Source organism: Urocitellus parryii, chromosome 2 (assembly GCF_045843805.1).
Source record: "Urocitellus parryii isolate mUroPar1 chromosome 2, mUroPar1.hap1, whole genome shotgun sequence".
NCBI lineage: Eukaryota > Metazoa > Chordata > Mammalia > Rodentia > Sciuridae > Urocitellus > Urocitellus parryii.
The window spans coordinates 189,358,984-189,386,241 of record NC_135532.1 but is presented as its reverse complement, the minus strand read 5'-3'; the positions used below and the strand labels follow the sequence as shown (position 1 = coordinate 189,386,241).

Genomic DNA, 27,258 nt, shown 5'->3' with positions numbered 1-27,258 from the left:
TGTGTGTTTTCCCGGCGTCTTTTAGGGTTTCCGGCTGCATTTCTGGCTGCTTTCCCTGGGGGCGGGGCTGGGTCAATATCTGCCCCACAGGTGACCGCCCTGGCTGCGTCACTTTTCTGCTTCCCCATCACCTCTGGCTCTACCTACTTCAGGCTCACCTGGACAGTCTGACTTCTGTCTCCAACACTTCCCCCACTGTTATTTACTATTTTTAGTTTTTCTGTAGCAGGGTTTTGAGCATTTTGAGGCGCAGGGTACTGCTCGCCTTTGAGTGTCATTAGACTTGGGGTGATTTGATGAATTTCTTGTTGGTGTCTTCTGCTTGTTTTTTTTTTTTTTTTTTCCCTTCAATTTAGGATAGTACTACATAAGGCATTCTAACCATAAATCTGTGTGCTTGGATGTGGAGAGGATTAGCCTACTCCAGTTACAAAATGAACTTGGGTCTGGACCAACGGTTGTCCCTTTTAAGAACATCCCTGAGTAGACATGTGAAACAAATGTTACTTAATTGACTCCAGGAGAAACATAAAAGAAATACCAGGGAAGTGCCTGGGTTTAGTTTTCATAATGGATTTTTCTCCCTGGTGATTTTGCTAACTAAAGTAAGGGATGTATTATATAGTATTTTTATAGAAGTTTACATTACAAAGACTCTTCTTACTTTGTTTCATATGTTTAGCTCAATGTCATCATAAGAAAAAATGAATGTACTGAAGTGTACAAGTTTTGAGTTCATATGCAATGACTGTAATGTATATTTATACAACACTGATTAATTAGTCTTGATATTTTCATTGACAGTTGATAGGTATTAAATTCATTCAAGTTATTTAAAAATTGTTTCCCATTAAATGTTGAGACTAAGTTGTTGTTGGTTCAACCAGAGAATCACTTCTTTGTAAGGGTCTAACCCTGCCACAAAAGGAGCAGTGGCAGCTAGACAGTGATTGGTACAACCACAGTGCTCTGTCCTGACTTGGAGGTAACTCCTTCTTTCCTTTGTGTTGACTGTTCCAATGCCAGCTAAATTGTTTTGGGGAAGATAACAAAGACATCATCTTTACCCTGCTGCTCTGTCCTTCATTTCAACACATAATGCCATTTTATCCCTAATCTCTCATAAATCATAATGCACTTTTGCTTATTATGTGATTGAAAAATATTTTTTTCAGATCATTGACTTTTTACTAATTGAAAAGTACCATTTACAATACCTGGAATAGCTACTAACTTGGTATATGATGTAGTACAACTATGTGAAATAGCTTTTTTGTGTGTATTTTTCTTGAAAATGCTTTTTAATCCTTTATTTTTTTTTTCAGTCCTTCGGTGTCAGTACTCAGTTATTGTGTAGTATTTCCAGGGCTGAAGGAGGGTAGGGTTTTTATTTTCTTATTGTTTGAGTTTTGTATATTGAGAATTTTTCTTGATTAGTGTTATGTAGTGAGAATGCTAAACAGAGGAAAAAACATTTTTTTCCTATTTGATGTTACAAAATGAATTCATTTTTAAGTTATAGAGTTCATACATCTTAGTTTTAGTTGCTTAATATCTGCAAAATATTTTTAAAAACAGATATCTTAGGTCTGTGCTTTCTGGTGCTTTTGGCAGTCTAGTGACTATTATACTTGAAGTACAGAGGAGAGGAAAAAAGGACAATGAAGATGTGCAGTGAGGGTGTTTTACTATGTATTCATTTGCAGTTAGTAAATCCTTCTAAGGAATGTTTTTGCTGAATAGACTTATTTTCTGGGGGAAATAGTCTTAAGGACTTTTGCTAGGAACCATACCACTAAATACCTTTGTGTAAAATTCCTGAATGTAATTTGTTCATCATATATGTTTACTACAACTACCAAGCTACATACTTTATGTTTTCTTAAATTATTAATCAAATCATTTACTCACATCTCAATTATACATTATATTTTCATTACTTTAATGCAGAGCTTTACTGATGCTTTTACTCCTTGTTTTATTAAAGGGAAGTTTTTTTGTTTGTTTAAAAGATGACAGCACTCTTAGCAGTAATGAGGCTATATATTATGAAATTTAATGTATTTTTATGCATGCCTCTAGATTCTCAGGCATGTTGATTATTGATCATAAGATCTTTTACTATATGCTGACTTTTTGTCTGTTCTAGCAGTAATGAAATTCTGATATATAAGGGAAATAGGTAACTGCTTGTGGATCTGGGGAATAATTGAATCTTTTGGTCTCTTCCGATTGGCTGGGAGAGTTATATACTATATCATTAAAGACGACTGTGCATGCAAATTAAAAAGAGAGACAACATTATAGCACTTATTACTATTCAGAGTTATGTTTAATTCATTTTTGACACAAAGATGAACAAGTGTCCTCAGTGTATACTTTCTTCTAGAAATTAATGAGAGGTGTATCTCAATGCCATTTAAGAGGAAAATTCTTTCCAATTTGAAATTACAATCAAGTATTTGACATTTTTTTAGTGACTTGTAAAATATATACACACACATGTAGGGTTATTTTGTGTATCTACAATGTGCCCCGCCCCCCAGTGGACTAATAGTGACCTATTTATTGAAGCTAACTACGAACCTGTAAATCAGGATTCCATAAGGACTTGTCATAAATGCACAAACATCCATGCCTTTTATTTTTAAAATTTTTTGACATATATTTGAATCAGATGGGATTCAATTTCAATTTCTCATTTTTCTGAGTGTACAGGTTGCAGAATTACATTGGTCATGCAGTCACATATATACCCACAGCGATAATAATGCCTATTTTATTCTCTTTTCCCTATCTAGAGGTAATTTTCTTCTCATGCTTTTCCTCCCTACCCCATTTTGAGTCACCTCCCTTATATCAGAGAAGACATTCGGCATTTGTTTTTTAGGGATTGGCTAACTTCACTTAGCATAATCTGCTCTAATGCCATCCATTTGCCTGCAAATGCCATGATCTTATTATTTTTTAGTGCTGAGTAATATTCCATTGTGTATAAATGCCACATTTTTTTATCCATCCATCCATTAAAGGACATCTAGGTTGGCTCCACAGTCTAGCTATTGTGAATTGTGCTGCTATAAACATTGATGTGGCTGTGTCCCTGTAGTATGCTGTTTTTAGGTCCTTTGAGTAAAGTTCGAGAAGAGGAATAGCTGGGTCAAATGGTGGTTCCATTCCCAGTTTTCCAAGGAATCTCCATACTGTTTTCCAAATTGGCTGCACCAATTTGCAGTCCCACCAGTAATGTATGAGTGTACCTTTTTCCCTGCATCCTTGCCAGCTCTTGTTGTTTGACTTCATAATGGCTGCCATTCTTACTGGAGTGAGATGGTATCTTAGAGCAGTTTTAATTTGCATTTCTCTGATTGCTAGAGATGGTGAGCATTTTTTTGTGTATTTGTTGATTGATTGTATATCCTCTTCTGAGAAGTATCTGTTCAGGTCCTTGGCCCATTTGTTGATTGGGCCATTTGTTTTTTTGTTGTTTAACTTTTTGAGTTCTTTTTATATCCAAGAGATTAGAGCTCTATCTGATGCAACTATGCCTTTTAAAAGGGACATTTCCTGGGGCTGAAGGTGTAGCTTGGGGTAGAGCATTAGAAAGGCCATGGATTGGATCCTCAGCACTGTTTAAAAAAAAAAAAAAAACAGTGAATTTCTTCAATCACTTTATAATTTTTATCTGGTATGTTCAATAAAGACAAACTTGAGGTCCTATTCTAAGACAGTACTATGCTAACAATTTTGCATACATTATCTTATTTAATTCTCATAAAGCCTATAAATACCACTATTATCCTCATTATATAGATGAGGAATTAAGAGGAAAGGAACTACCTTGCCCCAAATTATAAAGACACAAAGTAGAAGAGCTAGGACCTCTTCATTTACCTAGATTATCAGTGACTTCTAGGTCATCAATTCCAGTGACCACTTATTTTAATGATAATCTCTTGGGCCTGTGTTTTATATTTGATCCTGATAATAATTTCTTCTTGGAAAGTCTCCCTTTTGGCTTCCATGGCTAAAACATTTTCCTAATTTGCCTCTGACCACTACTTTTTCTTTTTCCAGTTTTTCTTTTTTATTTGTTAAACCTGAGCATTAAATATTAGTGGGTTTTGTTGTTGCTGTTTCATCTTGGGCTCTCACTGTTTAACAGTGCATGCTATCTTTGCATGATGCACTGTCCACTCATGTCTTAGTTATAAATTAAGTGCTAATGTATTCCAAAAGTGTATTTCTAGGTACAAATACCTAGAATTTTTATTTCTCGGAGCAGTATGTCCAACAATTTGCTGAATATCTGCAAATAGATGTATCAAAGCATCTCTAGTTAGAGATCCGAAGCAGAACTTTTCATCTTATTTAAATTGATTCCTTCCCAAGGTGGAATGGTGGCATATGCCTATAATCCCAAGTGATTTGGGAGGTGGAGGCAAGAGGATTGTAAGTTTGAGGCCAACTTCAGCAATTTAGTAAGAACCTGTCTCAAAAATTAAAAAAACTGGAGATGTAGTTTAGTGGAATGCTCCCCTGGGTCTAATCCCCAATGGTGGGGAAAATCACTTTCTTCCCAGGGTTTTCTTCTTCCAGTGTGAGCAGTATTTGATTTTTGCCCTCTACTTTCAGCTAATTACCCAGTTGCTAACTACCAAATCCTGCTGTTTCTTTTCCTCTTGAGTATTTGATACTTGTAAATGTGTGGGTCTGCAACTCTTTGCTCTAGTTCAGATCCTACTTATCTTGCAATTTACTATATCACCTTTCTTCTTTTCTTTACTGAAGCTTCATAACCCTTAAATTCTTTACCTACAAAATTGGTTGTGTAATCAGCAGTCCTGAAACCTAAATCTGACTGTGCTACTCCTCAAAAATACTATTTAATGTCTGGCACCAATAAATCAAGTGTGAACTCTTTGATTATGGATGCATGGCTCTCCTTGATCTAGTCGTTGCCTTTCTTTCTAGCCATGGCTCTGGCCACTTTTTTCTCCAGCAGTAATGCTATTATCAGTATACTGTATATCATACTCTTTCTTATTCTGACATATTTTTTGCTTATAATGCCCATATTCCTAGATTTTTTCCCCCTTCCTCTACCCAGCTGAACCATCTGAGGCAAAAACCTTCTCCAGAATGTATTCTATAATGTTACTTCAGATTGTGTTAGATAAGGTACTCCTTTTGGTTAGTAAATACTATTATTTTAATGGTGTGGTCTATTCTCTAAATTGTAAATTACTGTAGAGATATTTTAAAATCTGCTGAAGACTCTCTAAAACCAACGTGGAATACAGGGAAGTCCTAAAATAAGCATAATGCACATTCAGGAATGCTGAAAAATCTACTTTGGTTCTAGTGAATGCAAATGAGACAAGAGATGCTAAACAATGGGAACATGAGAAGTGTTTTCCATATTTAGAGCTTACTATTCTATACATTCACATTATTGGCATCCTCTCTGAGCCTTGGTGCAGGTTTAGAGATACTTTGAGAAATGTTACACACAGTAGAGGAGCAAAACTGTTGGGGTTTGGTCTCACTGGAGTGATATCAGTATAGGCTAGCTGTCCAAGAACAGTCTGTGTTTTGACTAAATTGGAACGAATGTCCTGTCAAGAAGTCAGTTGTGGTGCCACATTGATGATGAGAGTAAATAAATCTACCAGCCATACACACTGAATTACCATAAGAAACATGTCCTCCTTCTTCCAGAATAAAAGCATTCTTACGGTGGCATCTACAGTATCTTCCCTAGAATGCCATATGTCCCCTTAGTGCTTATTATTCTGAATGTTTAAAAACTCTTATTTTACTTTCTATTTGCTCCTTCATTCTTGGCACACCGAAGAAAAATAATTGAATGTAGGACTGAGGAGCACAGTATACTCTTTAGAGCATTTTTCTTAGTAAAAGTTCTCTATACTATTAGCACAGATATTCCTGTAGAAAAATTTTTTTCCTCAGTATTTCTCCATTCCTTTCATGACTCCTAAGACCAAATTAGACTCAGCGGTTTTCTGGTACATGCCCATCTCAGAACTTTTCTTCAACTCTTGAAAACACTAAAATTGTAATAATAATAATGATAATAAATTTGTGTGACTGAATTTCTCTCAGGGTTTGAATGACTTTTGAGAGATTCATTGGTCAGACAAAATCAAATAGAATGTTGTTTTCTTTTCCTATTATGCTTCCAAAGGCTTTAGTCTCCCATTTTCTCTTTAGTATTCCACTTCTTTCTTCTAGGCACGTTCTGCCTTTTTGCACCTTTAACCTATTTTATCTGAACTAACACTCAGGGTTTTTCTTCTGTCCATAGTTCTAACTGGAGTTTGTCTAATGTTAATACCAGTACCACAATACTCACTATTCCCACTGATGCCAGCTGTTACAGAGTTTATAGGTAAAGTCTAAAGTAGAAACTTCCCAGAAAGCAGGATATAGGAATATTTTAAGTGCTGTTTTATCCATGTGTTGGCTAGAATCAGGATAACTGATAGGCAATAAAATTGTAAAGATAAAATGATTTTTCACAAAGAAATACATTTAAAAGTAGAAAATATGACTTATTAGGTTTTTTTTTTAGTCCATTGTGTCCTTATAGTAAATCACATTACAGAATTCAGTAGAACAAATGCTATCTACTAAACCAGGTTGAATCCCCATGAATACTGTGATCTCCCTGATGTGCCTCAGCACTCCTGAGACAGCAATCCTGAACTGTCCTGCAAACTTGAGACAGGCCTCTTCCCTTGTCCCCAAAGAAAGGTACTTCAACCTGTATGACTTTCAAGTTAATGAATGTTCCTATTATAGTTAATAATTGCTTTTTATTTTAATTCTCAAATGTGCAAATTTTATGTGAATGAGCAAGGTACAGGGAAGTAAGCCAAAATTCAAGTTGGGGTTTGGCTTATTTTGTTTTGGTTAAATCTTTTGACCTTAAACAAGTAAACCCAATTGACTTAGAATTGAAGAAGGCAGAAAGAGTTTTCAGTGTATCTTTTAAAGTCCCAAACTTAAGTCTTTGATGTTGTCACATCTATTTCATTGATAAAAAAGAGCCTGAAAATCTTGAAGTACACATTGATCCCTGAGCTGGCCTGGGTGAACTTTCCCTAAGTGGTGTTCTTGGCATAGGCCAGAAAAGTGTGGTGGGTGGGGCTGTTTCCAGGACCTTATTAATCTCGCTGAGTGAACGGTAATGGAGAGAACATGCTGTAACAGACCTATACACCTTAAGCATTTTCACATTTGAAAGTTTTCTATTATCACATATTCTGAAGTATTTCTCAATAGCCCCACAAGGTGGATGAAGTGTTAAAGTTTTTTAAAAAGTTCAGGCTTTTTTTTTTTTTTTTGCATAAAGAAAGAAGCAGAGTGTGGACAGGAACCATATATTCTATCTATCTCCTAGGTATCAATAGTACCTGTACATATTTCTGTGATTGTCTTGATGGAGATCATATTATCGGACCTAAGTTCAGCTGCTCACTGCTTGAAAGCCAATACTTAGGACATGAGAGATGATGAGAATGAATCAGTTTCGTTCAGGGATGGCCTGATAAGATAGAGAGACTATGGTCCATCAATGCTCCATTTTGGGGAACTCAGGTAAGTGAAAGGGGTTTTATAGGGAGAAGTGAAGGGAACTAAAACAGTGAACAGGAAGGCTGCATGCTGAACAGAATCTTCATCATCCAAGACATGTCTTCTTTTTTCTCTGGCCTAACTTGAACAACACAATTGATCTTGATTCCTGGGACTAGTTACTGTGTTTTCCTTAAACAGATATGTTGCCTCACCACAATTTATGTGCTTTGTGTTAGTCTATACATAGGATTGAAAAACAAGGAGAGGCATTATGCACACATTGAGATGTTATCTGAAGGTCATCAGATATATTGGGTTCTGTACATGGAAATGAAAGTTAACATCTTAGAGATTAGCTGGTTAGTTAAGTGATCCATGTTTCTGTTGTAGAAAGACATCTTTTCATAGTTCAGGTTTTACTGCTGTTAAATTATGAGTCATCTTTCTTGATAATCAGTAGATTTTATTTTTCTCTTTAAAGGAATATGTTAAATGTGCTTTTTAGACCAGTCCTTTTACATTTCATTGTAACTGTACTCTCTTAGAATATGAAGTATAATATATTGAGATAGTATTTAACATCAAGTAAAAAATGGGAGTACTGACAAACATCTAAATAAATATGTTATCAAACCACTCTTAGAATCTTTGAAATAAAAGAGTTTATTGGACCTTACACATCCTGAAACAAGTTGCCACCACATCCAGCATCAATTATAGAGAACAGGTGGCAGAATGTCTACTGGACCTCTAACGAAGATTAATTTTATAATGAAAATTTGGGGAATTAGCAGATGTTTTTATATTGACTTGCAATAAGAGAGTTGGAATAATGTGAGTTGGGGAAAGCTTTGGAATAAGAAGACAGATAAGAAATAATTGTTGCTTTTGGGTTGGTTGTGATGGTAAATAGAATGTGGTGATGTTTAGGGAATAATGATGGAATTTTCAATATAAGGTTTCTAACATACATTCAGGATTGTGAAGTAGGTTTTTGTTATTTTGTTGTTGATTAACTTCCCCCATCTCTCCTCATCTCCATCCTCTGGCCCTTGTAATTAAATTTAGGGGATCTCTTCTTATATGTATTTCTTGCTTTTGAAGAATTTGTAGCCTTGTGATGATATGAAACCTAAAAAGAAATAAATCTAGTGGAAAAGAAATCTGGCTTTAAAAAACATTAAATATGTCTCTACTTTTTTCATTTTATCCATTCTGAATTATCTAGAAGCCAAATCATTAAATGTATGTTTAACATAGTGGCTGCTTAAGAAAAATTGAAGAGCAATTTATTTGTTTTAGTCTATTCCTATTGTTTCCCTATGAAAAGATGTTTTACTCTCATTTTCTACTTACCATAATATGTTTTAAAGTGTTATAATCATAACACTATGTAACATTAGATGCTCTGAGTTTATAGCTTGGAACTGTTTAAATATTAATTGGTCTATTAACAAGTGTGAGACTGTGGAATATACAGTAGTTAATTTTCTTTATTTTTCCTTTTATGATATATAGTGATAGTTAATGTACATGTAGTTATATAAAACTAAGAAAATTAAAATCAAACTGTTATTAAATTTCATGTTTGTTTTTGTCATAACACTTTCTTTTTTTCAATAAAGATGGCTATACCAATCTAAACCCTTGATGGTTGGAAAACTAGGTGTCCAATAATATATTTTAATTCTGACACTAATTATCCAGAGTTAGAGTAGACCTTGTAGAGCAAGGACTCAGTCTAACAGGACTGCCCCATCCCAGATGCCACTTGCAACTCCTAGGTTGCCTGCCACTCATGCTTCTTTCTGACCAGGTGTTCCCACAGCTTACTCTCCAGGGTTGATAATTTGATAGGACTGCTCTCAGAACTCAGGAAAGTGCTTTATTTACAAATACTGGTTTATTGTAAAGAATATCACTCAGCAACAGTCATATGGAAGATATATAGAACTAAAGGAGAAATGCAGAGCTTCCGTGCCCACTCTGGGTGTGCCACCTTCCCATCACATAAATGTGTTCACTGCTGTTAGGAAGCTCTGAATCTCTTTGGCATTTTATATCCAAGTCTCTGAAATCCTTCCACCCTTAAGGTACAGGGAGGGAAAGGGGCTGAAAATCAAATGTTTGATGTTTCTGGTGTCTAGCCCCATCTTTATCCCACTTCCTCCTCCAATCCACACATACAATAGCATACTCATATGTGGTAGAAAGGAGCTTATTCTGAAAGATAAAAAGGATTTGTTATCATTTAGAATATCCCAAGGGTTTTAGGCCCTTTGTGTCAGGAACCCATAATAAAAACCAAATTTATACTTTTGATTTTACTAATCTAGTGATTAAACAATGTGTATTGATAGAATTTTAAATCTTAGCAATCAATGCTTTATCAGCTGTGTACACCTATGTCAATTATCTGACCACAGTTAACTTGTCAGTATAGTGACTTTGCTTTCCTGGGTAGTATTGTTGTGGCTGAAGACCATAATCACTAACACTGCACTGTCACTTTCTCTTTCCAGGTGAGTTTGGGAGACTTTGGTAACACAAAGTGGTTGTACTTCATATTTGTAATTTTAGTTTTAAATTTAGAGCACATTTTCTATCAAAATAGTGGGTAAAGTGGTAAATGTCTTCATACCAACCTGTTGGCAATGGCAAGGTAGGAAGCTTGGTCCAGAAACAGTGAATTAGGTGTGTTTGAGTTGAGGATGAAGAGGCTGATAATTGCTTTGAAAGGGGAACAGTTTTTCTTCATTGTTTGTTTGTCGATCATAGATGTTTGAGGAAAGAGATTTTGATTTATGGGCTAAATTATGTTCTCCACTTTCAAATGTATGATGAAGGTCTGATTTCAAGTGTGGCTGTATTTGGAAATAGGACCTTTAAAGAGGTAACTAAAAGTAAGTGAGGTCATAAGGGTGGGGTCTGGATTGAACTTGACTGGTCTGATGAGAAGAGGAATAGACATCAGAAAAGGCACACACAGAAAAAAGACCATGTTTGGACACAGCAAGTAGGTGATCATCTATAAGGCAAGGACAATGGCCCAGGAGAAAGCAAAACTAATGGCACTTGATTTTGTACTTCAGTTCTCCAAAACTGTGAGAAATATCTTTTGTTTAAGCCTCTAGTTTGTGATATTTTGTTCTGATAGTGCTGGGGTCAAAAGACAAAACCACAACAAACTTAAAGATCTTAATTGGCTTTAGCTGTGATTCTAGATTGGGGTTTCTAGATTATGATTCTAGATTGGGATTCTAGATTTCAGTCTGTGGAATTTTATGAATAGAATTTCATAGATTGGTCATTTCAGAGTTACTTTCCTAGTTAGGCAGGGACAGAGAGATAAATAATAATCTGATAATAAATAATTAACATCAGTTACTTCAGATACCTTTTTGAAGTTTAAACTTAGAGAACTTCATTGAAACTAACTTTGGAAGTCTGGCTTTTGTCTCCTGATTTCTTAGAAAGTCAGCTAACACTTTACATTTAATGACATGAAACATGTAGTAAGAGTAAGTCTGTTTTGATTTTTAGTGGTCTTTTGTGACCTAGTACAGGAACTTCATCGAAAGCAATATCCTCCTGTAATTTTTATTTAACTCTAGTAACTAATACATTCTGTTATTTTTACATTAGAATCCAAACCAATGCTCCATGAAACAGTAATATCTAGGAAATATTAATAGATATTTCTTAAAAGGGATTCTTGGTTTAGTAAATTTGACAAATAATCTATAGTATATTTTCCTCTTAAAGACTTGCAATGTGTATTTACATATTAAACATACAGTATCTTGAAGCAAACAAATTTTTTTTTCAATTTCAACATTTCCCAAATATTTGTCTACATAACATCTTCCCTCTCTCTTTTAAATAAGAAGTGTTTTCCATCAAGTCCTAGTCATTTTAGGAGAAGAAAGTTAGTAGCAGGAGAAAAAGCCCCCACTTTCTACATCTTCACTGTAGAGATACTATTGAAAAAAAAAATCCAGGAATTATACCAAAATATGGCACTAAAGAATGCTGATTATTTTAAATTAAAAGAACTTAATAGCAAACACTGGAAGAAGCTGTCTTCTTGTCTACTTATAGTCTGAACCCCCAAGGAAGAAAACAGCTACCTCCGGATCTCTTCCCTGAGCTGCCATTAATTAAACTCACATCATAGGAAAAGAAACCAGAGATTGTTGACATACTTAGTCACATACCATCATCCTCTGTTGCATTCATTTACATATTATGAGGTGTTCTGCATGCCAACTACACTTTTTCCCAGTCCGTGTATTTCCCTAGAAGTCATTTATTCGTCCCTTGACATTCCCTGTCCTCCACTTCCACAAAGAGGTATATAAATTTCTATATAGTGGGTAATAATAATTCAGATAGTTTCGAGCTGGTAGGTAACCATACTCCTGTAAATCCCCTCCTCCATGAATTTTGTGTGTGTATGTGTGTTAAAAAAAAAGTATGCTTTTTCTCCTGTTTGATTTTTGTCAGTTTATTCCAGTGACTCTTCAGAGAGTGGAGATTTCCCTTCACACACATGTGTTTCTATATGTAATCCCTGCACATGTGTTTCTATATGCAACCAACATCAAGAATGGGACCCAGTAAATCTTGAGCAGTAGAGGCCCACCCTATAATCTAATGGAGAAATAGGGTCAACAAAAGAGAGAAAATAGATTTCTTATAGATAAGATATAAGAGTTTTGACATCTTATTTTAAATTTTATTCCAAAAGCCCTTGTAGTTGACTGGTTTATATCAACAATTTAACCATAATAACTATTAATGTAACTACTAGTTACATATTATACTAAAAAAAGGATGAGTGCTGGCTTATTTTAGTTGTGTTAAAGGTAAAATTCATATAACATTAACTATTTTAAACTGGGAAGTTCAGTGACTTTCAGTACATTCACAGTGGTGTGTTGACTACAATATATAGATCCAAGACATTGCTATTACCTCACAGTAAACACATTAAGTAGTGACTCAAATTTCTCCCTTCTTCCCACTCCCAGACAACTACCAACCTGCTTGACTTTATGGATTTATCTACTCTGGCTATGTGGTTTAAGTGGAATCATAGGTTGTGATCTTTTTTATCTGGCCTCTTTTACTTACCATAATGTTTCTGAGGTGCATCCATATTGTAGTACATTTCATTACTTCATTTCTTTTGACAGTTGAATAATATTCTGTTGAATGTATATAATACAGTTTGTTTATTTGTTCAGCTCTTCATGGACCTTTGGATTGTTTCCACCTTTATATATGAATAGTGCTGTAAACATTCATGAAGAAGTGTTTGAGTTTCTCTGTCAATTTTTAAAATTTATTTTAGCTGATACATATGAATATAAATATTATACAAATTAATGGAGTAACATGTAATATTTTGGTACATGTACACATTAGATCAGGGAAAACATGTCTGTCTTCTTATGATTTCTTCATGGTGAACACTTTCAAAATCCTTTCTTAAAAGAGATTTTTGAAATGTATAGTATATTGTTTCCTGTAGTTAATTACCCTATTACGTACTAGTGTATCATAACTTCTTGCTTCTAACCTTAACTTAGTGCCCACTGATCAGCTTTTCCCCCATCTCTTCTTTCCTCCTTTACTCCCCAGCCTCTGATAATCACCACACTACCCTCAACTTTAATGAGAACAACTTTTCTAGATTCTACATACAGGTGAGATCATGTAGGACTCGTCTTTTTAATACTGGCTTATTTCACTAAGTGTAATAATTTCTGTTTCCATCCATACTGATGCAAATGACAGGCTTTCATTATTTTGTGGCTGAATATTATTTCATTGTGTTTGTGCCATATTTTCTTTATTCATTGATCAGTTGATGACACTTAGGTTGTTTTCATTTCTTGGCTGTTGTATGTTATTTACTTTTTGTGTGAGTACTCCAAGAACATGGTAATATAGATGTCCCTTTCACATAGTGATTTTATTTCTTTTGGATGTATACCTAGTAGTGAGACTGCTGGATCATGTGGGTCAGCTTTTATTTTTTAATGGAACCTCCATACTGTTTTCCATAATGGCTGTACTAATTTACATCCCCACTGAGGGTGTGTGAGTTTCCTTTTTCTTCACATCCTCATAGACACTTATCTTTAGTCATTTTAATAGTAATCATTTTCATTAGGGTGAGGTAATATTTCATTATGATTTAAATTTACATTTTCCTGATAATTAATGATGTTGAGCATTTTTTTCATATACCATGTTCTTTTGAGAAGTGTCTATTAGGTCTGTTGTGCATTTTTAAATCATGTTATTTTTATTCTTTTGCTTTTTTGCTCTTGAGTTCTTTGGAGTTCTTGTGTGTTCAGGATATAAATCTCTTGTCAGATATATAATTTGGAAATATTTTTCCAGTTCTATAGGCAGTCTTCATTCTGTTACTTGTTTCTCTGTGCATAAGCATTTTGGTTTGATATAATCCCATTTGTCTATATTTGCTTTTGTTTTCTGTGCTTTTAAGGTCTCCTGTTTAAATTCTTTTGGGTAAATATGTAGGAGTGGAATTTCTCTATTATAGGTTATTCTTAGTTTTAATCTTTAAGGATAACCACACTCTTATCCACAGCAGCCAGATCTTTTTACATTCTTACCACGAGCACACAAGGGGTCCAGCCAATATATCTTTATGGACAGTTTGTTCTCCTTTTTTTTTTTTTTATTATAACCATTCGAGTGGATGTGAAGTGGCTCCTCATTTCCCTAATGACAAATGATGTTTTAGATTTTTTTTATGTGTTTGTTGACTCTTTGTATTTTCTTTGCGAAAATGTCTATTCAAGCCCTTGTCCCTTTTATATTTGGGTTGTCTTTTGTTCTTGAGTCATACAAATTGTTTATATATCCCAAGTACCAGATTCTTATCAAATATGTGTTTTTCACTCATTTTCTCTCAATCTATAGGTCATCTTTTCACTTGATAATGTACTTTTTGAGGCACAATACATTCATTTTTATTTAGTCCAATTTATAAGTTTTTTTCTTTCATTAAAAGCTTATGCTTTTAATGTCGTATTTGAGAACTCATTGCCAATTCTACGAAGACATGAAAATTTACATCAGTGTAGTCTAAGAATTTTATGACTTTAGCTCTGATATTTGGGTTGTTGATCTTTTTTGAGTTAATTTTTGTACATGGTGTGGGGTGTTCTTTACCATGTGGATGACCAGTTATGTCATTTTAAGAGACTGTTCTTTTGTTGTTTTTGTTATTTTTAATCTATCTCTATTGAAAAGATGCTCCAGTGAAGTGGATAATATCACTGGTTCAAGAGACAGAATGCTTTGAGTCCAAATGTGATGTCATCACTTTTACCACCTATGGGATGTTGGCAAGTTATTTAACTTTCCTAACACTCAATTTGTTATATGTAAAATAGTGCAAAAATCAACTCTATAACATTTTGAACATCAGATTTGTAATATGAGTGAAACCCTTAATAAGATTCCCAACAATAAGAAATCAATGTTGGCAAAATTAACAGTGGCATTGTGTTCCTTTTAAGATATTGCTGTTATATAACCCAAATATAGCACATCAATCCTAGGTTATATGTCAATTTTACCAAAAGTGGAAATAAAGAATTCAAATGTATTGAGGTAAGTTAAAAAGAGATTATGATTGAGTGGACACATAACAGTATATCAGGGCATTTTGTGAATTATTTACTCCTTAAAACAATCCCTATTTTATTAACAAAATGAAAGTTTTAGAGTGTTAGCTAAATTTGTTAGCTAAAGATATAATTAATTGTATAATAAAGTGATAGAGGTGTGATGCAAATCCACATCTGCCTCATTAAAAGGTTTCATTATGTTGTGACTTACTGTAGGAAAAAAAAAGGCAATAAAATATGAGACATGCCTTTCTTTCTGAAATTCCTATAGCACTGGAGTAGGAGAGATGGTTTGTGTGTGTGTGATATGTATCTACCATATAAAATCATGTACTAATTAAAAAAGGGAATAGTTCATTTTGATGTAATATGTACTTGTGGTTAAACCTCAGACTATCATATTTCCATTTATCTTCTGTCAATTCTTTATAATCAGTATTTATAATCCATGGTTTACTATTTCAGTAATTTTTAGTGTATTAAATTGAAGGAAAAAATTTTTAACATCTAGTAAAGCAAGGCTTTTTTTTTTTCCTATTACAATTTCTTAGTCCAGTATTTTAACGAAGTAAATTGTATAATGATAAATTTGCTTTGTGTGTGTGTGTGTGTGTGCTTCTCATAGATGTAATAAAGGAACAGAATCGTGAGTTACGAGGTACACAGAGGGCTATAATCAGAGATCGAGCAGCTTTAGAGAAGCAGGAAAAACAGCTGGTAAGTAGAACATTAAATTTCAGTTTAACTTTTCAAACAAATTTGGAAATTGGTTTCAGAATCATTAGCTAACCAGGAAAAAAGCACATGGCAGGTGGTAAGTGATTTACTTCACTTAGAAATGACATTTAATGCTTTCCTGCATTTTCTGCTTACGTTCATTATGTTCTGCTTTCATCACAATTCTGTGTATTCTTCTGAATATAGAATCAGATTATTCCTCAGTTTGTGAAAATCAAAAAATGCTTCTCAAATAGAATTACCTTCTTTTTAGTTAACTGCAAATATAAAATTGTCACAAAAAAACAAGAGAGTTATAGAAAAGTTAAATTAATTCAGAGGTGTCTTATATTATTTTAAAGATCACTGTGTTTGTGGCAGTGAATAACATTTTTTATAAGTTACATTTATATTATTGATGTTTCTAAATGTATATTGCTTCAGATGTTTTTCTATAAAGCAGTTTTTATTGAGAGTATAATTGACATGCAATAAACTGTACATATTTAAAAGGTACAGTTTGATATGTTTTGATATAAGTATTAACACCTGAAAACATTACTGCAGTTTATGTAATGAACAGAGCCATTGTCCTCAAAAGTTTTCTTATACCTTTTGAAATACCTTTTGCACATCCCTCCCTCTTTTTCCTCAGTGAGGCAAATACTGATTTGTCACTGTAGATTAATTTATTTTTCTAAAAATTTATAAAAATGGAATCCTATCTGAACTCTTATGGCTATTTTCAGCATAATCGTTTTGAGGGATTAATATTGTTACATGTATCAGAATTAATTATTTGTTATTCATGAGTGTTAATCCATTATGTGGATATTTTTCAGTTTGTTTATCCATTTGTTGGCCTATGGACATTTGAGGTTTTCCCGGGTTTTAGGTTGTTTTGAATAAAGTTGCTATATACAGTCAAATGAAGTTTTGTGTAAATATTTATTTTCATGGGGGGTTTTTTAAGAATGAGTTTTTATTGGGTCATATGATAAATATATGTTTAACTATTTTGCAAAGTACCTCTAATATTTTCTCTTTCCATTAACAGTGTAGGAGAATCACAATTTTCTGGTAGGAACACATTTCCTAATTCACAAATGATGCTCAGTATCTTTTTATGTACTTTTTTGTCATATATTTATCTTCTTTGTGAAAGCTCCTGTTCAAGTACTTTATTTTACCCATGTTTTTTCATCTAGGTGTTTTCTTATTATTCAGTTGTGGTAGTTCTGTATATATTGTGGATATAAATGCTTTATTCAATGCATATTTTGGAAATAAGTTTCTGGTCTTTTACTTCATTTTCCTGTATGTTTGGGGGGAACCAAAGTATTTTATTATTATTTTCTTCTTTGACTAGTGCTTCTAGTGTCTTATGAAATCTTTGCCTAACACAAAGGCACTAATACTTTCTCTCATGTGTCCCTTAGAATTATCATAGTTTTAGTTTTTACATTTAAAACTGGGAACCATATTGAATTAAACTTCACCTTGGTGTCAAATAAGGTTCAAAGTTTTTTGTTTTTGTTTTTTTGCATGTGAAACTTGAGTTGTTCCAACATGATTTGTTCCTGAAATCTTTCCCTTATCATTTTTATTGAAAATCATGTCCAAGCATGTAGGGGCATCTCAGGGCTCTATGCTGTTTCATTGAACTATCTGACTATATGTAAGTCAATACCACACTGTTTTTACTAATATTTTTGATGGTAAGTTTTCAAGTTTAACAATGTTAATCATTCGACTTTGTATTTCTTTTTTATATAATTGTTTAGGCTATTTTAGGTGCTTATATTTCCACATGAACTTTAGAGTAAACCTAAATATGGAAATATAAAACAATTAGATTTTGATTGGAATTACATTAAATACGTAAACCCTTGGGAAGAATTAACATTTTACCAATAATAAGTCTTCCAATCCATGAATATTTTATGTCTGCATTTATTTAAATCTTTAGTTTTTCTCAGCAGTGGTTTGTACTGTTAAGTATAGGTCTTGTACTTCATTTTTCATATTTATCCCTAAATATCTCAGTGTTTGCTAAATTTTAATTTTTTATCATTTTTAAGAACAAATTTAATTTCTGACATTTTTCACTAGTATATATACAGACACATTAAATTGTTGTGTGTTCGTTTTGAATCCCATAGCCTTCCTGAGCTCATTTATTCTTGTAGCCCTTTTGTAGATTTCATGAGATTTCTTTTTATTTCCAGTGGTATTTTTAAAAAATTTATTTATTTTAATTAGGCATATACAACAGCAGAATGCTGTTGATTGTACACAGAATGCTGATTCATTGTACATAGTTGCAGCACAATTTTTCATTTCTGTTTGTACACGATGTAGCATCACATCATATGTGCAGTCATACATGTACCTATGATAATAATGTATATCACATTTCACCATCTTTCCTGCCCCCATAGCCCTCACCTCTTCTTCGTCCCCTTTGCCCAATCAAAGTTCCTCCATTTTTCCTATGCCCTCCCCCATTATGGATCAGCATCCACTTATCAGAGAGAACATTCGGCCTTTGGAATTTGGGGATTGGCTTACTTCACTTAGCATGATATTCTCCAGTTCTGTCTACTTACCTGTAAATGCCATAATTTTATTCTCCACTTTCTTTATCCATTTATTTATTGAAGGGTATCTAGGTTGCTTCCACAGTTTACCTATTGTGAATTTAGCTGTTATAAGCATTGATGTGGTTGCATTACTCTAGTATGCTGATTTTAAGTCCTTTGGGTATAGTTTAGCTCATGGTTTATCATTTTGGTTAATCTTGTAAAAAAGAAAAATAATTTTTGCTTTCACTGATTTTTCTGTACTGATTTTTTCTTTCCTAGCTTATAATTTCTTTCCTATTTATGTATTTCCTTTTTTTGTTACTTTGAATTCATGTTTTTCAAATATAAGCTATAATGCTATAAATTTCCTGAGAACTATTTTAATTGTACACAGTGTACAATTTGAAACTGATGAATCATGTTTTTGGAATTTTCCTTTAATACTTTCAGATCACAGTTCATCATGGATAACCAAAACAAAGGAAAGTGAAACCACAGCTAAGGGAGGAATACTGTGATCAAGACATCTGTAATGCTCCTGTGGATAAGGGGGGACTACTATAATTTTAACAATTATAGCTATGTACTTGAGAGAGGAGATAATGATATCTCTTACGATATTTGTGTTTGTTTCTTCTTTAAATCCTGTTAGTTTTGCTTCCTGTATTTTCAAGCACTGTTAATTAGGTGCATATGCATTTATGATTGCCTTGAGATCTGTATTTTTTTCCTTTATTAAAATGAAATGCTTTTTTAAAATTTCTGATAATATTCCTTGTTCTCAAGTGTATTTGTTTTGTATTAATTATAGTCATCCAGATTGGCAAACTTGTGTAAATATTTATATAATTTTTATTTTTCCACTTTTTTTTTTTTTTTTAAAAGAGAGTGAGAGAGGAGAGAGAGAGAGAGAGAATTTTTTTAGTATTTATTTTTTAGTTTTCGGCGGACACGACATCTTTGTATGTGGTGCTGAGGATCGAACCCGGGCCGCACACATGCCAGGCGAGTGCGCTACCGCTTGAGCCACATCCCCAGCCCCTTATTTTTCCACTTTTTAATCCAAATTTGCTTTTATATTTAAAGTTGGTTTCTTGAGGTAGCATGTAATTGGATTAACTTATCTATCTAATCTGACACTTGCCCTTTTAATGTATAAGATGGACTATTTTTGATGTATAAGATGGACTGTTTCATTTAGTGCAGTTATCTATATTATTACTATATTATTATCTTTAAATCAGTCACCACAATATCTGCCTACCTACTTTTAGACATTTTTAAAACATTTTTTTCTGTGTTCTATGTATCTCCTGTTTTGTAGACTTGCTTTGTATTCATAGATGGAGGCTCTAGTTCTCCCCTTCCCATGTGAACATATAGATATGGAATAAATAGCCCTCTCAAATTACTTTTCCTCTCTATGACCTTTATGACAACCTCTTCCTTTTAGGGAAAAATAATCTATAACTTATTATAGCTCTTTTCTTCTGAAATGAATCATTCAGAACTACCCCTTGATGATTTTATTTCCCTCCTCTTACTTTTCCCTTTTAGGAATTAGAAATTAAGAAAATGGCAAAGATTGGTAATAAAGAAGCTTGCAGGGTTTTAGCCAAACAGCTTGTACATCTACGGAAACAGAAAACAAGAACTTTTGCTGTAAGTTCAAAGGTCACTTCTATGTCCACACAAACGAAAGTGATGAATTCCCAGATGAAGATGGCCGGAGCAATGTCTACCACAGCAAAGGTCAGTGGGAGGCTTTGTGTCCAAATTCTATCAAAGATATGTAAATGTTAATATTCAAATCAGATTTCCAAGCACCTTCTGGGATGTGTGTGTGTGTGTGTGTGTGTGGTACAGAATTCTAGGCCTTAGTAATTACTCTGTATTCTTTGTTGGTATGTTTTAATATAAAATAAAGACATTTCCGCTTTCCCAAGATCACATGTAGTTTCTAAGTTTATAATATTTCCTTAAAGCGGTGTTAACTTTTTTTCACAATTGTCAGATCTTGAGGCTGGGGTTGTAGCTCAGTGGTAGAGTTCTTGCCTCCCATGTGTGAGGCACTGGTTTTGATCCTCAGCACCACATAAAAATAAATAAGTAAATAAAGAAATTGTGTCCATCTACAACTTAGAAAAAAATTAAATTATCAGATCATTGGGATTCTCATTTCATTAAGTTATCATTTTTTACTACTTTCTAGTAATAATTTCTTCTTGATTCACTTTTATGAATGTATTAGATGGATATATGGATAGTGTCAAAAGGATTTATCAAATAATGTTTTTTCAGGAGTTTTATATTTTAACTATATATATGTAATATAGCATATATATTAACACACACATATGGCTTTTGTTGTAGAGTTTAAAATCTTAGTATATAATCATTTAATAAGTAATGTCCTTGATATGTATCAAACACTGTGAATAATCAAAAATGGTTTTACAAAAAGACTTTGCTTTTGCAGACTTTGCAGTTCCGCTTGGGGAAGCATAAGGTATATCTGATAGGAAACTTGCTGCCATACATTAGTCTGTATGAAGCTTTGTTGAACTGCACAGATCTTTGAGTAGGATGGTCCAAAGGACTTTGTGAAATACCTAGTCTTAAAGGAATTATGAGGTGTTAGATGTAGGTAAGGGGGCGTATGAATATAAAGAGCCAAAGGGAAAAAATCCAGAGAAAATTATGAGGTATATATTATGAAAATGATATGTGTAGTGGAATCTCTTTATTAACAGTAGTTATAGTCTGTGAATTCGGGAATAATGAAATAGCAAATATTGCACTATTGCTCTTATGGGGAACATTGTGGACAGCTTCATGTGAGGCTTTTGTTCACAACATTTGCATTGACTAATCTATACCCAGCCTTATTTTATGTGTGTTTCTGTTTAAAGACACCATATTTAATATATATTGTCAATTTATTAATACATAGTGACAATAGCACTATGCCTCATGCATAAATGAAGCTTATGTACCTTATGTTTTCTCTGTAAGGCACACTGTACCTTCTTTCACTTAGGAACATTAGACAGCACTTTAGTACTATGCTTAGGGACTTTTTTAAAGTGCAAAATCACCAATAATAAGCAAAAAAAATGAGAAAAATGTATTACTAAAGAGATTGCCACAGGTATACTGATTTACAGTATGACAGCTGAGACAAGAAGGTAGTACATTGCCTGTTGGGTGACTCAGTTTAATTTGTCTCTCTGCCCATGTCACCATATTAAAGCTTTGTAAATATTGATGTGAAGTTACAAATAAATTTTAGCAACTAGAAAAATTTATACATATGTATTCCACAAATAACAAAAATCAATTGTGATTTCTGCTTAGACTACGAGAAACATGTCAACAGAATGCATCTATTTTATGAGGTATAAAAAGTGTAGTAGTAACACATTCTGTAAAAAATAGAGAAAGTTTCAGCATAAGTTTTGTTTCTCAGTTAACTTACTCTTGATGGATTTTAGTCATTTTACAATCAAAAGTTTGTAGTTAAGGGCAAAACTTCAGAACTTTTGTTTCTTTTTGGCCTTACAGATTGACAGTTAATATCTGTTTGATTTTGGGGAAAGATCATTTTGGAGATCACTTAGGTAGGCAGTAGTGTTAGGGGGGAGCAATTACTCATTTTTTAATTTTCTGTAACTAATAGACTAGGAAAACATATTTAATATAGTTTTTCCATGTAGAGATGTCTCAGTTGGAATTCTCACTTAAATATCTTAGAAATGTGTTAACTTACCAAATATTGTTTAGGTTCTCTATGTGGCCACTACACTAGATAGTGGGCATGAAATGGAAAGTAAAACCTGGCAAGGGCTTAACCTTCGTAGAGCTTAATGTCTATATAAGCGGTAGCACATTTAAGAGGTAGAAGGAAAGCTCTGCTTAGTTCAAATCTCATTTCACTTAGTTACTGTGTGATCTTGGGGATATTATTTAGCTTTTCTGTGCCTTGATTCTCTGTGACGTAGCAAAAATATCATTTAATTTTAATATTATTGTATGTAAAATGCTTAGAACAGTGTCTGGCTTACTTATGCAGGCATTAGCTACTCTATCACCATCCTCCTCATTAATGTTATTAGCATTATTTACCACAATAATGTAAGTTGCAATTAAAATAATATAATTTAAACCAACAAATGTAAAATTTTGTCTGTAGTGCTGGGTTTTAACAAGACTGTTCTAATCTTGGGTGTCAGTGGCTGTTCCTTTATGAAAGTAGCTTCTAACTGCAGTGTGAAGTGTTGATTGTGAAGCAGGTGGAGAGGAGCACTCCAGGTGAGGGAAAAGTAAAGGTCTTGTGGCAGAAGAGAGCATAGTAGTTAAGGAAATAAAAGATCAGTGTATGCCTGTAAGACAATGGTAGCAAATCAGACCTCTTGTTAAATAGATTGCAGCTGATGATGGGTCTCTTTGGTAAGTTATGGAATTTGACTTTTAACACTAAGAGCAATGAAAAGGTTTTGGAGAGTTAGGTGTAGGAGGCAGTGGGGCACTGGAGGAGTCGAGTGCAGTGGCATGTTGATGAAAGATTACATTGGCACAGCATGAGTAGAGATTGTGTGAGAAAAGACTGTTTTTTTCTTTATATATTTGATACCAGTATATTGTCAGTGTATAATAATCTTTTAATATACCAGATTAACTATGAATAAAATACATATATATTCATGCATATATAGTGCATCATATATAAATTGTGACTATGCAAGAAAGTAATCTCTCTCTCTTTCTCTCTCTCTCTCTCTCTCTTTTTTTTTTTTTTGGTACCTAGGATTGAATCCTGAACCCATAGGGGCTTAACCACTGAGCCACATCCCCGGTCATTTTTATATTTTATTTAGAGACAGGGTCTTGCTGAGTGCTTACCTCTCAATCTCTCTGCCTTAGCCTCCCAAGCCACTGGGATTACAGACCTGCACCACCATGCCCAAGAATAACCTCTTTTAATGAAATGAAGTTATTAAGTATATACAAGATTTTTTTTACATATTTTTGCAAAACAATTTTTCATAATTATTTATGGTTTAAAGTGTATTAATAGCCTAAGTAGCTATGCTAGTATAACCTCTAATCCTTTTACACATTGAAAATTTTAAGAAAAATTATAATTAAACTTCAAAATTCTTTTAAATTTAAATATGACCTACTTGCCACATGTTTTTCACTGCTGTGACTAAAGGATCTAACCAGAACAACTTTAGAGGAGAAAAAGTTTATTTGGGGGCTCACAGTTTAAGAGGTCTTAGCCCATAGAAAGCTGGCTCCATTCCTCTGGGCTTGAGGTGAGGCTGAACATCATGGTGGGAGAGGGTGGCAGACGGAAGCAGCTCATGCCATGGTTATCAGGAAGCAGAAAAAGTGAGTCTCCATTCTCCAGATACAAAATATATATGCCATAGCCACCCCCCAATTCCCACCTTTCCAGTGATACCCTACTCCTTCAGTTATCACTCAGTTAACCCCTACCAAGGGATTAATTCATTGATTGGATTAAGACTCTCACAACCCAATCACTTTTTCTCTGAAGCTTCTTGCATTGTCTCACATGTGAGCTTTTGTGGATGAGGACACCACATCTAAACCACAACACCATGTAACAGGTCAATTTAGTTTTCCCTTTAGAATAGAAATAAGTTTTATATTGATAATTTTTTTGCTATATAATTTTTGCCTGCTATTCAGATGAAGTAGTTTGCACTGGTCTTTATTATGTAGATGTTAAACATGTGGTTTTTAAATGACTATTTCGTTTTTTTCTAGAATAATTAACACTGTGTTTTAGAATGTCAGAGTATGTATTTTTTAAAAGCCTATGTATATGTGATTGTGTGATGTGCTTCCCCTAGATTTATTTCATGGTAAAAATTTTCTTTTTTGGTACTGTGGATTAAAACTAGAGGTGCTGGGCTGGGGATGTGGCTCAAGCGGTAGCGCGCTCACCTGGCATGCGTGTGGCCCGGGTTCGATCCTCAGCACCACATACTAAAGATGTTGTGTCCGCCGAAAACTAAAAAATAAATATTAAGAAATTCTCTCTCTATCTCTCTTAAAAAAGAAAACAAAACAAAACAAAAAACTAGAGGTGCTTTACCACTGAGCTACAACCCCAACTGTTTTTTGTTGTTGTTGTTGTTGTTGTTTTGAGACAGGGTCTCACCAAATTGCTTAGGGCCTCACTTCACTAAATTGCTGAGGCTGGCCTTGAACTTGTGATCCTTCAGCCTCAGTCTTCCAAGTCACTGGGATTACAGACATGTATCACAGTGGCCTGGCACTCGATGGTAAAAATTTCATAATTGTGTAGCTAACATTAATCTTTTTATATATTTACAGACAATGCAGGCAGTTAACAAGAAAATGGATCCACAAAAGACATTACAAACAATGCAGAATTTCCAGAAGGAAAACATGAAAATGGAAATGACTGAAGAAATGAGTAAGTTTCAGAAGTTATGATGAAATGTACAATTTTCTCATCTTTGAATTAGCCCGGTGCATTTGCTAGCAGTCTCATATTCTCATACATGAAGGCACAAATGAGGAAACAAGGAATGATAGAGCAACTATATAAATGTTTATTTTTATAACTTCAATATACATTTATATTGGCAGTGTTCAAGGCACAAAACTCTTACTGTATAACTGAGGGATAAATATAAGATGTCAGACCATATTTCTATTATATATTGGCTTTAACAGTCTTACTTTATTGATTATCGTACCCAAAAAATTGTGAATAAAATAAGTGTTGGGTAAGTTAGGTAGTTTCAGAATTATATAAATTCTGTCATACTATAAAAGAGATATATGTATTAGAGGTAGAATTAATGGAACCGTTTTTTTTCTTTTCTTTCACAGAATGTCATTTATATTTAGTTTTCTTCTTTGTAAGTGTATATGTGTGTATATATGTGTTTTTTTTTATCTTCTTAAGAGTATTGACTAAGCTTTATGAGGCAATTGGTTTATAGTACCAAATTCTTCACAGAAAGACCACACCAATTTTATTTTGTCAAAAATGGATGAGTAACTCCTTACAACTCCCTGGTCAATATTGAATCATTATTCATATGTCAAAAATGTGCACCACTGTTTTGGAAAAATACTTCTTGGTGATTTTACAACTATGTAGGGATATGCTGGTTTGGCTCTGCATATCTGCCAGCATTTTAGTTTGACAGCATTTGATGTATAAATCAGTATCTATTTAAATTGCTAGGGTTTTCATATTCATTGTTGCTGTAGGATTTTTTTCCAGAGCATCAAATTTTTTCAAGGGTATAATGATACTGTATGTGTGTCTTTGATAGGTCCAGACCTTTTTTTATTTTGTACTTCATGCCTTTACTTTGAAAATGTAATTTTTTTTTCAAGGCTCTTGAAATATTTTAGTAATTGTCTAATGACTGAGAGAATTATCATTTATATAATGATCATAGTATCTAACAAATTTGCATGTGATTTCCAGTGATGACACAGGTCTGAGCAACTCTTAGAGGAATTAACTTTTCCATTAAGCTATAATGAAAAGAATCAAGCCCTTATTTATCTATCGTATCTATCACAGTTGTTTCCATTAGTATTTTAGTACTTTGAAAATCAGTACAAAGTAAAGCAGTAATTTATGGTTGTTTTTTCAGTAGATTAGTAAATAAAGTACATTAACAAAATTTTCACCAAGGATACATTGAAAGTGGAAATGAATATATCTTTTTTGAATGAGAATTTATTGCTCTGTTGTTCCAAAAGTTGTCCACATTCAAGTTTTACAAACAAGGTCTTTGGGAAATCTTCATTATATCTTTGATTAGTTTTGTCATGCCTTTTCTGAAAGGATTCTTCTCTGTTAATCCCTGGTTATACTTCTGTGTTTGTTCTCATGTATCCCTTTTTTCATTATTTCTCAAACATTTCTTTATTCAGGCCCTTAAAACTCAGACCTGGGCTTCCCATCCCCTATTACTTCCCACCATCCAGGTAGCACAGAAGTTTACCTCTAGTGTAGGCTTGACAGATTCTTTCAATGACTTCCTTTTTATCACAAAGTAACACCCTCAAAATAATAAATCATAAATCAAAACCAATTTTCCAGTGAAGTTCTTTTATTTTGCCAGTGACAATATTGAACTCTAGAGAAGTAAAATACCTTTTCCCAAAATTTGAATGGATACTGAAAGGAACAACTGGTACTAATTCATGTCTTAAAAATGTTCACTCTGTTTCTTCAGAGATGATAGTCTATGATTTTTTTTCTTATCCATTAGCTTTTGAGCCTTATCCAATTTTATACTGTTGAATTAACACACACAAAAAAATCAGCTTTTCAAATCATGTTCATACAGGCCAGAAATCATAACCAGTATCAAACTTTATTATTGATGTCAAGGATATAAGCAGCTGAGAGTAATATAGGCCAAGCAGGGAGAAGATTTGGAATCATAAATGATTCTCTGTATCTATTTTTCCTATCTCAGACTGATCTCTGATCAGTAATCATATAGAATAATAGATAATACAGCAGATAAAATTGCTTATCATCCTGTGTTGAAGAGGAGCATTTAGATTATGAAATAACTCCAACATGTTAATTCCCCAGATGTTTAATGGTCATATGGCATTTTCCAGGATCCATGGATCATAAGCCC

The 27,258-nt window shown here is 33.6% G+C and overlaps 1 protein-coding gene across 1 annotated transcript in view; it reads left to right on the top strand.

Annotated features, from left to right (window-relative positions):
• Chmp2b (charged multivesicular body protein 2B) overlaps positions 1–27,258 on the top strand; it is a 30,756-nt gene that overhangs the window by 307 nt on the left and 3,191 nt on the right. Inside the window, exons 2-4 of the mRNA XM_026394003.2 lie at positions 15,901–15,992; positions 20,135–20,329; positions 24,947–25,049. Coding sequence (XP_026249788.1) covers positions 15,901–15,992; positions 20,135–20,329; positions 24,947–25,049 — 390 coding nt within the window. The remainder of the gene's footprint in view (positions 1–15,900; positions 15,993–20,134; positions 20,330–24,946; positions 25,050–27,258) is intronic.